General features: G+C 37.4%; 1 protein-coding gene across 1 annotated transcript in view; it reads left to right on the top strand.

Moving 5' to 3' along the window:
- The window catches only part of RALYL (RALY RNA binding protein like), a 427107-nt gene that overhangs the window by 303122 nt on the left and 105743 nt on the right, over nt 1–18242 (top strand). The window contains exon 3 of the mRNA XM_054595861.1: nt 3483–3515. Within this exon, the coding sequence (XP_054451836.1) occupies nt 3483–3515 (33 nt within the window). The remainder of the gene's footprint in view (nt 1–3482; nt 3516–18242) is intronic.

Here is an 18242-nt window from a genome sequence, read left to right as displayed (position 1 = left end):
TGGAAATAAATTATTCAATATGTAACCAAATACATTATAAACTTTAATAGTCTAATAGTAACAAATAGATGTATCAAAACTTTTAGCAAAAAAAAAAAACCTGTAAAAACAGAAAATAAGTAGATATAGAGAGTGTAGGGAATTTTAAGATGGTGGAGAAGTAAGTGAAAGCTACATTGACCTCCTCCCAGGATCAAACTGGAATTAAACTAAATTATAGGGAAATCATCCTGAATAACTAACTAAACACTAGCTGGAGAGAAGCCTTATAACCAAAGACAGAGGGAAAAAACTACTTCACCACAACGAGATGATACTGAGTGCAGAGATGGCATGGGAGGGCTGGCCAGGCTCCCACAAACAGTAGCTGAAATGCCAGAGGGATAATTCAGTGGCCAGGGGAGGTACTGAGAAGTGTGGGGTCTAAACCCGAAGGTGAGCTTTTCAGCCTACAGCACCAGAACTGGGAAAGGAACCCAAATAACATTAAGCTGTGAAAAGCAGAGTTGTTTCTGTCTGCCAGGGAGAGACAGAGATACAGAGAACCTCTTAAAGGGCCAATGCACAAAATTTTATTTGCAGCCCCTTACCCTGGGCTCCAGCAGAGGGAGGGCAGAGTGGACTAGAGGTGCATGAGGGAAGTTTGGTTTTGGTGGCTTTGGGGAGAGAACTAAAGGAATAGCCACAAGGATCACTGTGCTGAGGCATTCCCTACATTGCATAAGCCATATTTTTCAAACAGAGCACTCCCTTCTAAGGGGCATCAGCTCAAGGGATTGCCATATATCTTCCCACAGAAATTCCTCTTATCCCACCCTCTGGAGCTTAAGCTAGGCTACTGAGTAGAGATGGCAGCTAGATCAATGATTAAGTCTAAGAGCAAAGATGTAGCTCTGTGATCTCTGAGACTACTTGACCCTCCCCCAGGCCCGGTGCTGGAAAAGGTGGTATTGGTGCTCAGCCTGGTCCTTTCTGCACACAGCCAGGCCCAGCAGAAGCTGTGGATGGTTAAGAACTCCAAACAAGTTGCCTAGGGCCAGTCACAGGCAGTATTTGATATAGGATTACACTAGAGTCTTTGCAGATCTACCTAATACATAGAAATGAATACAAAGAACTAGCCACAATGGGACGACAAAGAAACAGCCCCAAATGAAATAACAAGAGACCCCTGCAAAAGAACTAAATGAAATGGAAGCAAGCAATTCATCAGATATATAATTGAGAAATGATTATAAGTATACTGATAAAAGACAGAAACAATAAAAAAAATCAGAAATAAATAATGCAATATCTGAAGCAGAGGATTGGATCAGTCATTTGGAAGAAAAGGTGGGAATAAACATCTAAGCAGAGCGGCAAAAAGAAATAAGAATTTTAAACAAATGAGGAAAGGTTGAGAAAAGTTTGGGAGAACATGAAGCATAACAATATCAATATCATGGGAATATCAGAAGAAGAAGAGAGTAAGCAAGGGATCAAGAACTTATTTGAAGAAATAATGACCGTAAACTTCCCTAATCTGGAGAAGGAACAAGACACAAGTCCAAGAAGCACAGAGACTCCCAAACAGGATAGACCCAAAGAGGCCTATACCAAGACACATCATAATTAAATTGGCAAAGATTAAAGACAAGGAGAGAATACTAAATGCTGCAAGAGAAAACTAATTAGTTACCTACAAGGGAGCTCCAATTAGACTGCCATCTCATTTCTCAACAAAAACATTTCAGGCCAGAAAGGATTGGTATGAAATATTCAATGTGATGAAAAGCAGGGACCTACAACCAAAGCTACTTTATCCAGCAAGGTTATCATTTGCAATTGGAGAAAAAAAGAGCTTTCCAGACAAGAAAAAGCTAAAGGAGTTTGTTAACATGAAACAAGTGCTGCCACAAATGTTACAGGGCTTGCTTTAAGAAGAGGAAGAAGTAGCAAATGAGGAGAAGAAGATAAGAAGAAGGAGAAGGAGAAGGAGAAAGAATAAGGAGAAGGAGAAAGAAGAAGAAGGAGGAGGAGAAAGAAGGGAAGAAGAAGGAGAAGGGGAAGGAGGAGGAGCAGGAGGCAGGGGAGGAGGGGGGAGGATGAAGAGAAGGGGGAGGAGAAAGAGGAGGGGAGAATAAGAAGAAGAAACAAAGGAAAATAGTTAAAAAATAATATAGCAAAAAATGTATATAAATAATCACCTTAAATGTAGATGGCTTCAATACTCCTACCAAAAAAAGTAGGTTAGCTGAATGGATTAAAAAACAAGACCCATCAACAGACCCAAGTCAGATAGATAATATTTCATACAAATGGAATAAAAAACTTGGATAGCCATACTTTTATGTGGCAAAATAAACTTTAAAACCAAGGTTATAGTAAGAGACAAAGGACACTACATAATGATCAAAGGAACAGTTCAGCAAAAGGATATAACCAACCCTAGTAAACACTTATGCACCCAACATCAGAGCACCTAAATAAGTAAAACAAATCTTTGTGGACATAAAGGGAAAGAGTGACAGATGTAGAGTCATAGAAAGGGATTTTAATACTACATTGACTTCAATGGCTAGATCTTCAAGACAGAAAATCAAAAAAGATAGTGGCCTTAAACAACACACTAGATCAAATGGATTTAATTGATATCTTCAGAGCATTTCACCCCAAAGGAGCAGAACATACATACTTTCCAGGTTCACATGTAATGTTTTCTAAGATAGACCACATGTTAAGACACAAAACAAGTCTCAATAAATTTAAGAAGATTGAAATCATATCAAGCATATTCTCTTACTACAATGCTCTGAAACTATAAATCAATCACAAGAAGAATGCGGAAAAATAAACAAAGACATGGGAGCTAAATAACATGTTGTTACGCAATGGATGGGTCAACAATGATATCAAGGAAGAATCAAAAGATACCTTGAAACAAATGAAACAACAACCCATAACCTGTGGGACACAGAGAAAGCAATCTAAGGGGGTAATTCATAGCATTACAGACCTATAAAAAATTTTAAAAAATTAAAAAACAAGAAAAAGCTCAAGTAAACAATCTAAGTTTACACTTAAAGGAACTTGAAAAAGAACAATAAACAAAGCCCAAAGTGAGTAGAAGAAAGGAAATAATAAAGGTCAGAGAAGAAATAAAGGAAGTAGAGTTTTTAAAAATGATGCAAAAGATCAATGAATCCAAGAGCTGCTTCTTTGAGAGTACAAATCAGAATTAGACTAACAATATTATGCTAATGTATCTTTCAAGTACTACATTCCATATCATTTCTCTCATTCTGTTTATCCTTTCCATTAATCCAGCTAGAATTTGAATTAGTCCAGATTAGGTCTTAATATATTATTGAAAGCTTTTTACTGGTGTTAAATTGTGCATTTTTATACCAGCAAGTATAATTCTGTCATATTTATGCAAAAGCAACTTTCAAGTGCATAGCATATTGTTATATTAAAATATTTTTTAAATATTTTTTTCACAGACTTGAGTCAAAGGAGCCTTTTCTAACTGTGGGGTGAGTACATGTCTAAATATTTTAAATCTCAATTTTTTAATCAATTTTTAAATGAAATTAACAAGGTTTACTGAGATGGTATTTCTGTCATTTAATCCTGTATTCAGATTCATAACATATCATTGAATGCATCGTTTCTTCAGCAACATTGTTATTTGCATTTTATAAAGACTTGAGTAACATGTGCCCTAAACTGTTTTGTGACCTCAGAAGTTCAGCTAATGAATGTATAGAAATTGTATACCCTCAATAAACAACAAACAAGGTTGACAGTAATTATCTATATTTTCATCACATAAACATATATTCAGGTTGGTTCTAAAAATTCCTCAGAACTACATCTTCACTATTTCCTAATCTATCTACTCATCTTTGCAATTTACTTTCAGAATTTGCATCTCTTCTTAATGCAAATATGGGAGCAAAATTTTTCCTTGGCTAAATACACAATAGGAATTATGAAATAACATTTTTAAATGCTGCAACGTAAACTCAACCTGAATATACCAATGGACAAATTTGTCAAAGACAGTTAAAACACAAGGAAATATTTGCTTATATAAAAGCTCAGGGGAGACAAGGAAAATCAAGATGACAAAAGAGTGAATGGCCATCACACTGACCTCCTCCCAGGACCAATGTGGAATTACAACTAAATTGGGGAGAAATCACCTGGAACAAACAACTGAACAATAACGGGAGGGGAGCCTTATAATCTCAGAAAGACAGAAAGATCAGCTGTAGCACAGACTAACTAACTGGTAAGGAGTGGGGTAGAGACTTGATAAATCAGGTGGGGTGCCTACAGGTGGCAGCACCAGAAGGATACTAAAATAGCCAGTTGGATCCCCCACCCCCTGCCAGAGAAGAGCAGGGTCTAAACCATAAGCAGGGATCTCCAGCCTACAGCACCAGAGCCCCAAAATACACAGATAACAGCCAGCTGCAAAAATACTGGAGAATATTATGCTAAGTGAACTGAAGAATATTATGCTAAATGGAATAATCCAGTCGGTGAAAGACAAAAACCATATGATCTCACCTATAAGTGGAATCTATTCAACAAAATAAACTAATGAACCAAATAAACCACAGGCATGGGAACATGGAGCAGACTGAAAGTGATCAGAGGGGATGAGGAAAGAGGACAAAGGTGGAAAGAAGAGGAAGGGACTAGATAAAGAGCATGTATGAATCACACATGGACATGGACCACACAGAGTGGGAATTGACTGTGGAAGCAGGGGGCAGAGTGGGATGGGTGGAGGAGGGCAAAGGGAGAAAAATTGAGACAACTGTAATAGAATAAATGTGATTTAAAAATTAAAAAAAATTTAAATGGCTGTGAGAAGCTTTTTGAATGCAAAACTGGTTTTAAACTAAGATTTCAAATCTTAATTAGAATGATTATTCAGTTCTTGTTCATTTTTATAAATGCAAACTTGATGCCTGTTTTCTCCCACCTTACTTCCAAAATCAGAATCTATATGGTACCACATAAGAGAAAATGTTTGTCAGAAGAGTCCTAGTAATTGCTTTAAAATGTAATGTTTGGAGAATGAGCAGAATATCAGCCATTTAACACTCATCTAGCACACAAGCCTGTACTCACTTTACAATGTCAGTCAAGAACAGAAAAAATTTCCATTTTAAATAATTTAATTAAAGTTATTTTATATAAAAATATTTTATATTTTATATTTATCATAAATTATATATCTAATACACATTATGAGATGTATTTATAATAATTTAAAATGTAAACCTATGCATGGTTGTAAGGGAATGATGGGGAGGATGCAGGATGATTTAAACAGAGCTTTCCAGGCCTGGTTAGTACCAGAATTGCTAGCTAGCCCTGGAAACACTGCACATATTGACCACCGTGAGAAACAGAATCAGGCTGTAGGGTGAGCCTTCATAACTCATGCTAAAGTTTATTTTTTATTTTTCCCAATGATATTATTTTATTAATAATAATGACTTGTGCATATAGAATTTCCTATATCAATGTAGGACTGAAGATCTGAAATCTGAGATTTCCTTTCACAATCTCCTGAGCTTTTCTTTTTTTTTAATTTATTTTATATTTATATTTTTATTTTTAAATCAGTTTATTCTATTACAGTTGTCTCAACTTTTCTCCCTTTGCCCTCCTCCACCCATCCCACCTTGCCCCCTGTTCCCATAGTCAATTCCCACTCTGTGGTCCATGTCCATGTGTGATTCATACATGCTCTTTATCTAGTCCCTTCTTCTTTCCACCATTGTCCTCCTTCCCCATCTCCTCTGGTCAGTTTCAGTCTGTTCCATGTTCCCATGCCTGTGGTTTATTTTGTTCATTAGTTTATTTTGTTGAATAGATTCCACTTACAGGTGAGATCATATGTTTTTTGTCTTTCACAAACTGGATTATTTCACTTACCATAATATTCTCCAGTTCCATCCATGCTGTCGCAAAAAGTAGGAATTCCTTCATTCTTTCTTTCTTTCTTTTTTTTAATGCAGATTGATTTTATTTATTTATTTTTTAAATGTCAAAGTTAATTATAAAACATTAAAAAATTTAAATCCAATGTAAAGTCTCAGCAATTGAAGCTTGGCACCAGCACAGCAATAGTCAAGTAGAACAAAGAAATAAGATGGGCATTCTAGAAACAAACATATATGTCAAACAATGTAATATATGATTAAGCTAACATTTCAAATCAATGGGGAAAATAAGGCTTATTCAACAAATAAGGTGCATGGACCACTATTTTTTGAAATGAAACAAATATAGAGCCCTATTTTACACATAATAAAGAAATATTCAGGTGAGTTAAAAATCAATATGTAGAATCAAAAGACTGTTAGCAGAAAACATAAACAAATATTTTTATTACCCTGAATTAAAATATTCAAACCCAGAAGCTATAAAGTAAAATATTGTCCATATGACTATATTAAACATTTAAGACTATACAGTATATATATATATATATATATATATATATATATAGTTAAAGAACAAGTAATAAAATATGAAAGTATTGGCAACACACCTAAAAAAGGGTTAGTAGTTTTTTGTTTTATTTTTAGGGAAAAAATTCTACAAACTTTTAGTCAAAAAATGTATAAAGAATACCAAAAAGTCATTTGAAACTTTTTAAAAATAATAGAAATAGGCAAGAAATATACAAAAACATGTTTAGTTTCCACAAATAATAAAGGAACAATTAAAATGTCACATCCTGGGTAGATGCTTTTCCAAGGAAGAGATACAGAGGGCCCAGAGATATTTGAAAGGATGCTCAGCATCACTAGCCATCAGAGAAATGCAGATCAAAACCACCATGAGGTACCACCTCACACTGACCAGAATGGCCATCGTAAACAGATCAACAAACAACAGGTGCTGGCGAGGCTGTGGACAAAAGGGAAGCCTAGTACACTGTTGGTGGGAATCCAGACTGGTGCAGCTACTGTGGAAGGTGGTGTGGAGTTTCCTCAAAAAGCTGAAAATGGAACTGCCTTTTGATCCAGGGATTCCCCTGCTGGGACTATACCCTAAGAACACCAAAACGCCAATACAAAAGAATCTATGCATCCCAATGTTCATAGCAGCACAATTTACAATAGCCAAGTGTTGTAAGCAACCTAAGTGTCCATCAGTAGATGATTGGATTAAAAAATTATGGTACATATACACAATGGAATACTAAGCAGCAGAAAGGAAAAAAGAACTACTAAACTTCGTGACAGCATGGATGGAACTGGAGAGCATTATGCTAAGCGAAATGAGCCAGGGGGCGAAAGACAAATACCATATGATCTCACCTATAAGCGGAACCTAACCAACAATATAAAGATGCAAGGAAAATATGACCAGCAACACTGAAAGGAAAAGAAATCAACAGAGTCAAGAGGGAAGGAGGGAGGGACGGGCAGGGAAAGGGAAGGGAAGGGGAAAGTCAAGGAACATATAACAAGGACTCATGGACAAAACCAAAGGGGAAGAGCTGAGGGAGGGAAGGAGGGAGGGGGCAAGGGAAAGTGGTGGGGGAGAGGCAGAGACAAATGTATTTAAAAATAAAGAAAGAAAGAAAGAAATGCTTGAAAAAAATGACACATCATTGTCACAATCAGATTAATAAGTATTTAAAATATTGGTAATATCAAGTATTGGTGACTGTGAAAGGAATTGGGTATTCACAGACTCTTTTTCTTCATCTTCTTAGAGCAGTCCCTTAGGCATAGTTAGCAATGCTGGTTTGGTAGAGTTGTATTTTTTTAGCCTTCTTTTGTCTGGGAAACTCCTTATTTCACCTTCCATTTTAATGGAGAGCCTTGCTGGGTAGAGCAGTCTTGTTTGCAGCCCTTTGTTTTTCATTGCTTGGACTATTTCTTGCCATTCCCTTCTGGCTTGTAGTGTTTCTGTTGAGAAGTCAGCTGTAAGCCATACCGGGGCTCCTTTATATGTTACTACCTCTTTCTCCCTTGCTTCCTTTAGGATTCTCCCTTTGTCTTTGATTTTTGGCATTTTAATGATGATGTATCTTGGAGAGGACCTCATTGGGTTCCTCTTGAATGGGATCCTCTGTGCTTCCTGGACTTCTGTGTCTTTTTCTCTCCTCCAATTAGGGAAATTTTCCATCATTACTTTTTCAAACAGGGTCTCTATCCCTTTCTCCTCTTCTTCTTCTGGTATCCTTGTGGTAAGGATTTTATTATGTTTCAGGTTGTCTTGTATTCTCCTGAATGCTTCCTCATTCTTTTTGAGTCTTTTTTCCTTTTCTTGCTCTTTCTGGGAGCTTTTTTCTACCGTATCTTCCAGCTCGCTGATTTGATCATTTGCTTCATCTAGCCTGCTATCATTCCTTCTACTGTGTTCTTCAATTCAGAAATAGTATCCTTCATTTCCTCTTATGTCTTATTGTTAGTTTGTATGTCCCTTTTCATGCTGATATAGTTTGCAATAAGTTCCTCATGGTTTCTCTGTAGGTTTTTGTCATTCTCCCTGAGCTCTCTGAGCTCACTCAGCTCACTCAGCTCCCTTAGAACCATTGTTTTGAACTCAATATCTGATAGTTTACTTGCTCTGTTTCATTTAGTTCTCTTTCAGGGGATTCTCCTTTCCCTTTGGCTGGGGGGTGTTTCTTTGTCTTCTCATTACTTGTGAGATTCTTGTTTTTCACTTCCGCTTCTTAAATTGATCTGTCTTGACTTCCTGACTTTGTGGTGTGACCTTCTATGGTAAGATACTGTACTTTTTTCTTTCTGGATCTGCCTCTGATGATGTTAGATATTGACCCCATCTGACTTTAGGCAGTCTGTTTGAGACTTCCAGGAGTCTACTGTCTGTGGTTCCCTCCTTCAGCTGTTAATGTAGTCACTCTGCACTCAGCAGTCAGTCTTAGGCTCCACTGGGTGGTGCAGAGTCCCTCCTGGGGGTTGGGTTATTGGATTCTCTCATGCTGATGTTGCTCAGGGGAGTGGTCTGCCTGAGCAAGATGGCTGCTGCCATATGGGGGATGTGTCAGCACCAGGATTCCAGCTACTCTCTTAGTTCTCTCCCCAAAGTCTCCTTCCCGAGTCTATCCTCAGGTGTCCCTAGTCCACTTTGCTCCCACCTTTGTCGGAGACCATGGTAAGTGGCTGCAATTAAAAATTTATACATTGGCCCTTTAAAAGGCATTTTGCATCTTTGCCGCCTATCTCTGTCAGAGTGCAACCCTGACACTTTTTACAGCTGGCTGTTATCTGTGTATTTTGGGGCTCTGGTGCTGTAGGCTGGAGATCCCTGCTTATAGTTTAGATCCCGCTCTTCTCAGAGGTGGGGGGGGGGGGGAGGATCCAACTGGCCATTTTAATATCCTGGTGCTGCCACCTGTAGGTACTCCGCCTGATTTATCAAGTCTCTACCCTACTCCTTACCAGTTAGTCTGTGCTACAGCTGATCTTTCTGTCTTTCTGAGATTATAAGGCTCCCCTCCCGTTATTGTTCAGTTGTTTGTTCCAGGTGATTTCTCCCCAATTTAGTTGTAATTCCACGTTGGTCCTGGGAGGAGGTCAGTGTGACTTCCATTCACTACTCCACCATCTTGATTCTCCTCACAGCTTTTTAATGAACAGTTTAGGGGAGGAGAGAAGGAAGTTCCTATTCCTGTGCTATCTGAGATTCACAGTGTAAAAGTTCATGTTGGGACAGTATCTAAGTCCTCATCTAGGTCAAGTGGCTGTTGACACTTTGCAAACTCTGAACCACTTAAAAAACATACTCATGTCACTAAATGAAAAGTTCCATGTAAATTATTTCTTCTTTCCTCTTCACCTGCAGTTGACCTTTTTAAAAGACTTCGCAACTGAATGAATCAGTTGCATTTTGGAACTGAAACATTGATTGACACCAGTTTTTCAGTTGGTAAATTTTTGCATGAGTGGCTTTATCATGAAAATGATCACATCGCATGGGCAAAAACCTTTTCAGACATTTTAACTATATTAGAATAATTTAAATAGACCAATTTAAAAATTATATTGCTATAACTCAGAATATATTCTTTTTCAAGCTTGGCTGACAGGCATTCAAAAACACATTCAGAATGCAGATACTGATTATATTGATCTCTGTTGAGTTACTGGCTTTTTGAGTGAGCTGGTCCTGATCCAGAAAAACTTATCTTCTGATCTCTGAGACCTATTCTACTAAGCGCAAACCACAGGGCATGACTGATGTGTTTTTGTTTTTGTTTTTTATGTAATTGAATATTATTCAACCTTTAAAAAGAAGGATATTCTGCCATTTGTAATGACATGGGTGAACTGGAAGACAGTATAGTAAGTGAAATGTCAGCTGGCAGACACAGAAAGACAAATACTGCATGATCTCAGTAACATGTGGAAACTAAGATAGCTGCACTCAGAACCAGAGAGTAAAACAGTGGTTGCCAGGGAGGTGGGGGAATTGGGAAGACAAAGTTTCAGTTACTCACTGAAACTTCGAGTTCTGGGAACCACCATACCACATGATGACTGTCGATAAGAACACCATATTGTATACTTGAAATATGCTTTTAATAAAAGTACAACTTGTGTTCTCATCCCCCAAAACAGAACTATGTGAGGTGATGGATTGGTTAATTAGCTGGATTATGGAAATCATTTAACAATATGTATGTAATAGAAAAGCATCACATTGTGCATCTTAAATATATATTGTTTTCATTTGTCAAAAAAATATAAAATCTGTACAAAAGGAGAAAGAAAATTCCTGATAAAATATTTTCTTTAACAATATCAGAATCAATGAGTAATGAAGTGATGTCTTAGATGTTTCTCAACTGAACTTTGTGGGATCCTGGTAGCTGTAAGATGTGCTGAAATCTAGATGTAAGGTCAAAACTAAGAGAAGGGTAATAAGAAACTGTCCCTAAGCTTTAAACACATTCATCTGCCATTAGGGAGTCATCAGTGATCAATTCAATGCCTATTTTTGATGGTGTGGTTTCAATTTCCTCTAGGTCTCCAGGGAAACAGAGGTAAGAGAGTAAAGCCAATTTTCCCCTTCTAAAAATCTATTTTCTTATTTTTTAGACTCAGACAGTGCCACCACAAAATTAATGATTCCTTCAGCAACAGTGATTGTGCTATTTTTCCAAGGCCCTGCAGGCTGCTTCGCTGGCGAGTGCACAGAGCTTCTGTGATCTAAAGTGGTTGAGCTTTCAAGTCTGATGCTACAGTTGCCATTTTAATTTATCAACCTGCCATTTCATCAAACACTATAAAAACATATGAAATCCTAAACCAGGCATGTATTGCTGCACCTGTCGGTGGCACTCTTCTGTACCTGTCAAGATCATTTAAACTGCACTTGATGGCATATACAATGTCACCAATAAATTGGGTAATCTATCATGTATGTGTATATTTTGGCAGCAATGTCTTGAGTGCATGGGTGCTAGGACACATTTCTCAGAAGCAAGGATTCATGTCCTCAATAATAAAATACAGTAAAGTCATCAAACACAGCCTTCCTCAGTCCTTCCTTTAAAAATGGCTTAGGAAGCAGTGGGGCTGATTGTGATGGAAACAGCTTTTATTTCTTCTGTGAAATGTTCTCCTTGGGGAAAGGAAATAATTGCTGATTACAGCAGGCAGGAAGAATATTATTCAGAGAGAAGAAAATACATAGCATTGTTAAATAGATTTATTTAAGTTCTGCTTATAAAGAAAGCAGTGGTGCAAGACTTTATACCTAAAGATATTTAAAAATAGTGTTATCAGCGCTTCCACTAGTACTTCATTTGTTCATGCAATAAAGTGTCACATTAAGCCAAATGTCACTATCCATATCAGTTTTAATTAGAGAATTGGCATCATTACATTTCACAAGCAACCTCCCCTCCAAATTTGGATGGCATCTCTGATCATCAAAACTTAAGATATTTAAAAAAGAAATTTATCATTTGATATATAGATAGGTAGGTAGAGAGATAACCCTAGTCATTAAATTAATTCAACCCAATTTTGAATCTGATGTCATACAGGTTCCATGTGTATTTAAGATAAAATGGTGTTAAAATTGTAACTTAAATAATATCAGCTAAATAACCTAGCAGCACCACTAAACTTTTAGCCATAGCAATCCTCACCACTTAATTATTTTAAAAGGAAAGTCTAGAAACTCTTGGGGGCCCTGGCTGGTGTGGCTCAGTGGATTGAGTGCCAACAAGTGAACCAAAGGGTTGCCAGTTCGATTCCCAGTCCAGGCACATGCCTGAGTTGCAGGCCAGCTTCCCAGTAGGGGGCACATGAGATGCAACCACACATTGATATTTCTCTCTCTCTCTTTCTCCCTCCCTTCCCCTCTCTAAAAGTAAATAAATAAAATCTTTAAAAAAAAAAAGAAACTCTGGGGGATTTATGATCACTTTATATCACACAATTGTGAATTAACCATACTTATTTATAGATATCAAATATCCTTACATATGAAAATAAATAACTAAACTTGACATTAGTAATATCTCGTTTATGGGAACTACTCTAAAGTGATGTGTTATGGAATCATATCTAAAACAATGGAAGCTTTGATGGATATTAACTTCCACAACGGCCACTATTTCCTTTATACCACCAGTGCTCTTTCAAGACCACAAGTTTCTTCAGGTGTCAAGTTGCTTTAGAGGCTAAACATACAGTCTGATTAACGAAAGATATATTTATTGAATGATATACATAGAAACGGTACCTTAGATTATTTATGTGTTACATGTAGAAATACTGCATGAAGAGAGTGCTGTTGATTCAATTTCAACTAAGATCTTGGTCTCATATACTTTTAAAAGCTGTCTGAAAAACAATCCCTCACTAGAAATAAGTCTGCAAAATAAAGAGTTTTGATTTCATTTATCCGAAATCAATTCACCACAAAAGAAAGAAAATTAACCTTACTTGGAGAGAATAAATCATCCTTATTTTAATTTTGCAAAGTGTACCTAAAGCTGACTTTCCAATTGAATCATACTTGCATATTTAAATATTTTCCTGGTAATAAAAAAAATTCTTCTAGAGGACTAAAAGTATTGATTAGCCTTTATTTTCTGTTGTTTGATGAGCATTTACTGATTTTCATGTGGATAAAATACATGCCTTTTTTTAAATTGTTCACGTACATTTGTCTCCGTTTACCCAACTCCACATTCTCCTGACCCACCCACCCTGACTTCTCCCTCTCAATCCTTCTCTGTATTGGCTTCCTCCATGTGTCCTTCATATCTGTTCCTTGATCTAACCCTTCTCCTTCTCCTCCCACTACCCCCCCTCCCTCCATTCCTCCCATTGCTGTCGGTTACTTCTTTCTTTCAATGTTGCTGGTCATATTTCCCTTGCCTGCTTGCTTTGCTGATTAGGTTCTACTTATAGGTGAGATCATACGTTATTTTTCCTTCACACCCTGACTTACTTCACTTAGCATAATGCTCTTCAGTTCCATCCATGCTATCACAAAGGGTAGTAGCTCTTCCTTTCTTTCTGCTGTGTAGTATTACGTTGTTTAAATATACCATAGTTTTTGGATCCACTGATTTACTGATGGGCACTTAGGATGCTTTCAGCACTTGGTTATTGTAAATTGTGCTGCTATGAACATTGGGGTACACAGGTTCTTTTGAATTGGTGTTTCAGGATTCTTAGAGTATAATCTGAGAAGTGGAATCACTGGATCAAAAGGCAGTTCTATTTTTAGATTTTTGAGAAAATTCCACACTGTTTTCCACAGTGGCTGCACCAGTCTGCATTCCCAACAACAGTGTACTAGGGTTCCCTTTTCTCCACGACCTTACCAGCACCTCTTGTTTGTTGATTTATTTATGATGGCCATTCTGACAGGTGTGAAGTGGTGTCTCATTGTGTTTTTAATTTCCATTTCTCTGATGGCTAGTAATGATGAGCCATCACTAGCCATGTGTCTCTGAGCCCTGTGTATGTCCTCCTTTGAGAAGTGTCTGTTCAGGTCCTTTGCCCATTTGTTAATTAAATTCTTTGTCTTCCTGGAGTGCAGTCATGAGTTCTTTATGTATTTTGGAGATCAAACCCTGTCCAAGGTATCATTGACAAATAATATTTTCCTACATGGATTGCTCCCTTTCCATTTTGCTGATGTTTTCTTTAGCCATGAAGAAGCTTCTTATTTTGTTGAAGTCCCATTTGTTTATTCTTTCCTTTCTGTCCCTTGCTCTAGGGGACGTATCAGTGAAAATATTGCTGCATAGGATATCTAAGAGTTTCCTGCCTATGTTCTCCTTAGGATTTTTATGGTGTCATAACTTACATTTAATTCTTTTATCCATCTTGAGTTTATTTTTGTGTATAGTGTAAGCTGGTGGTCAAATTTCAATTTTTTTTCATGTAGCTGTGCAGCTCTCCTAGCACCATTTGTTGCAGAGGCTATTTTTACTCTCTTTTATACTTCTACACCCTTTGTCAATTATTAATTGACCATGGAGACATGGGTGTATTTCTGGGCTCTCTATTATGTTCCATTGATCTATGTATCTGTTCTTATGCAAGTACCAGACTGTCTTGATTAAAGTGCTCTTGTAATATGGTTTGATGACAGGTATTATGATCTCTCCTACTTTGTATTTCCTTCTCAAAATTGCTGTGGCTATTCAGGGTCATTTATGGTTCCATATTAATTTTTTAAATGTTTGTTCTATGCCTGCGAAATATGTCTTTGTTATTTTAATAAGGATTGCATTGAATCTATGAATTGTTTTGAGTAGTATGGACATTTTGATGATGTATATTGTTCCAATCCATGAACACAGTATATGCTCCCATTTTTCTGTGTCTTCCTTAATTTCTTTCTTCAGTGTTGTATAGTTTTCTGTGTAAAGGTCTTTTACCTCCTTGGTTAATTTTATTCCTAAGTACTTTATTTTTCCTGTTGCTATAGTAAAGGGGATTTTTTTCCTAATTTATGCTTCTGATATTTCATTTTTGGTGTACAAAAATGCTTTCAATGTCAGCATATTGACTTTGTATCCTGCTGTTTTGCCAAATTCACATATTAAGTCAAGCAGTTTTTGGTGGAGTCTATAGGGTTTTCTACGTACACTGTCATGTCATCTGCAAACAATGATAGTTTTACTTCCTCCTTTCCAATTTATATGCCTTTCATTTCTTTTTCTTGTCTGATCATTGTGGCTAGGTGTTCCAATACTATGCTGAATAGAAGTGGTGAAAGCGGATACCCTTATCTTGTTCCTGATTATAATAGGAAAGATGTTAGTTTTTGCCCATTGAGTATGAGGTCGGCTGTAGGTTTTTCATATGGCCTTTATTATGTTGAGGTATGCACCCTTAATTCCCATACTGCTGAGTGTTTTTTATCATAAATGGGTGCTGTATGTTATCAAATGTATTTTCCACATCTATTGATATGATCATATAGTTTTTGTCTTTGCTTTTGTTTGTGTGATGTATTATGTTTATTGATTTTTGAATACTGAATGATCCTTGCATCCCTGGGATGTATCCTACTTGATCTTGGTGGATGGTCCTGTTAATATCTTGGTGGATGTGGTTTGCCAATATTTTGTTGAGGATTTTAGTGTCTATGTTCATCAGCAATTTTGACCTGTAATTTTCTTTCTTTCTTGTGACTTTATCTGGTTTTGGGATTAGGATGATGTTAACCTCACAAAAAGAGTCTGGGATTCTTCCCTCCTCTTGGATTTTTTGGAATAGTCTGAGAAGGACAGGGCGTAGCTCTTCCTTAAATGTTCTGTAAAATTCTTCTGTGAAACTGTCTGGTCCAGGGCTTTGTGTGCTAGGAGTTTTTTCATTACTGCTTCCATTTCCCCAGCTGTTATCAGTGTGTTCAAGCTTTCTGCTGCTTCTTCATTCAGTGTTGCAAGGTTATACTTTTCTAGAAATTTGTCCATTTCATCGAGGTTTTCAAATTTCTGGGCATATAATTGCTTATAGTAATATCTTACAATATTTCGTATTCCTGTGGTATCAGTTGTTATTTCTCCTCTTTCATTTCTGATATTACTTATTTGGGTCCTCTCCCATTTTTTCTTGATGAGTCTGCTTCAAGACTTGTTGATTTTGTTTATCTTTTCAAAGAACCAACTCCTGGATTGGTTGATCCTTTCAACTGTTCTTTTAGTCTCAATGTCATTCAGTTCTGCTCTGATCTTGATTATTTCCTTTCTTCTCCTTGCTCTGGGCTTTGTTTGTTTCTCCAGTTCTTGAAACTGGACAGTTAGGTAATTTATCTGAAATGTTTCTGTCTCTGTAAGGTAGGCCCGTATTGCTATGAACTTCTCAGGCAGGATTCCTTCTCTGTGTCCCAAGGTTTTTGACTGTTGTGTATTCATTTTCATTTGTTTCCAGGAATTTTTTAATTTCTTTTCTGATCTCACTATTGACTCATTCATTGTTTAATAGCATGCTATCCAGTCTCCATGAGTTTGGATGTTTTTGAGGTTTTTCCTTGAGGCTGGTTTCTACTTTCAAGCCCTTGTAATCCAAGAAAACACTTGTTATGATTTGGATTTTTATAAATTTTTTTTTAATTAATTTATTTACTTTTTAAATACATTTGTCTCTGCCTTCCCCCCCCCCTCTTTCCCTTGCCCCCTCCTACCTTCCCTCCCTCAGCTCTTCCCCTTTGGTTTTGTCCATGAGTCCTTGCTATATGTTCCTTGACTTTCCCCTTCCCTTCCCTTTCCCTGCCCCCCGCCTTCCCTCTTGTCTCTGTTGATTTCTTTTCCTTTCAGTGTTGCTGGTCATATTTGCCTTGCTTCTTTGCATTGTTGGTTAGGTTCCGCTTATAGGTGAGATCATATGGTATTTGTGTTTCGCCCCCTGGCTTATTTCGCTTAGCATGATGCTCTCCAGTTCCATCCATGCTGTTGCGAAGTTTAGTACTTCTTTTTTTCTTTCTGCTGCGTAGTATTCCATTGTGTATATGTACCAGAGTTTTTTGATCCAATCATCTACTGATGGGCATTTAGGTTGCTTCCAAGACTTGGCTATTGTAAATTGTGCTGCTATGAACATTGGGGTGCATAGGTTCTTTTGTATTGGCGTTTTGGTGTTCTCAGGGTATAGTCCCAGCAGGGGAATCGCTGGATCAAAAGGCAGTTCCATTTTCAGCTTTCTGAGGAAATTCCACACTGCTTTCCATAGTGGCTGCACCAGTCTGCATTCCCACCAACAGTGGACTAGAGTTCCCTTTTCTCCACAGCCTCGCCAGCACCTGTTGTTTGTGAATCTGTTTATGATGGCCATTCTGACCGGTGTGAGGTGGTACCTCATGGTGGTTTTGATCTGCATTTCTCTAATGGCTAGTGATGCAGAGCATCCTTTCAAATGCCTCTGGGCCCTCTGTATCTCCTCCTTAGAAAAGCGTCTGCCCAGGTCCTTTGCCCATTTTTTGATTGGATCGTTTGTCTTCTTGGAGTAAAGTCGAGTGAGTTCTTTGTATATCTTGGAGATCAAACCTCTATCTGATGTATCATTAGCAAATATATTTTCCCAAATGGTTGGCTCCCTTTTCATTTTGCTGATGTTTTCTTTAGCCGTGCAGAAGCTTCTTATTTTGATGAGGTCCCATTTGTTTATTCTTTCCTTTATGTCCCTTGCTTTAGGAGACATATCAGTGAAAAAATTGCTGCGTGGGACATCTGAGAGTTTCCTGCCAATGTTCTCCTCTAGGACTTTGATGGTGTTGCGACTTATATTTAAGTCTTTTATCCATCTTGAGTTTATTTTTGTGTATGGTGTCAGCTGATGATCCAATTTCAATTTTTTGCATGTAGCCATCCAGCTCTCCCAACACCATTTGTTGAAGAGGCTGTTATTGCTCCATTTTATGCTTCTGCCCCCTTTGTCAAATATTAGATGCCCATAGAGACCTGGGCTTATTTCTGGGCTTTCTATTCTGTTCCACTGGTCTATGGGTCTGTTCTTGTGCCAGTACCAGATTGTTTTGAGTATAGTGGCTTTGTAGTAGAGTTTGATGTCCGGTATTGTGATCCCTCCTACTTTGTGTTTCTTTCTCAAAATTGCTGCAGCTATTCGAGGTCGTTTATGGTTCCATATAAATTTTTGAAATGTCTGTTCTATTTCTGTGAAATACGTCATTGGTACCTTAATAGGGATTGCGTTGAATCTATAGATTGCTTTTGGTAGTATGGACATTTTAAGGATATTAATTCTTCCAATCCA

This window comes from Pteronotus mesoamericanus, unplaced genomic scaffold (assembly GCF_021234165.1).
Source record: "Pteronotus mesoamericanus isolate MK-2021 breed Mesoamerican mustached bat unplaced genomic scaffold, CSHL_Meso_final scaffold_54, whole genome shotgun sequence".
Taxonomy (NCBI): Eukaryota; Metazoa; Chordata; class Mammalia; order Chiroptera; family Mormoopidae; genus Pteronotus; species Pteronotus mesoamericanus.
The sequence above is the reverse complement of the archived record's forward strand: the minus strand, read 5'-3'. Positions and strand labels throughout refer to the sequence as shown.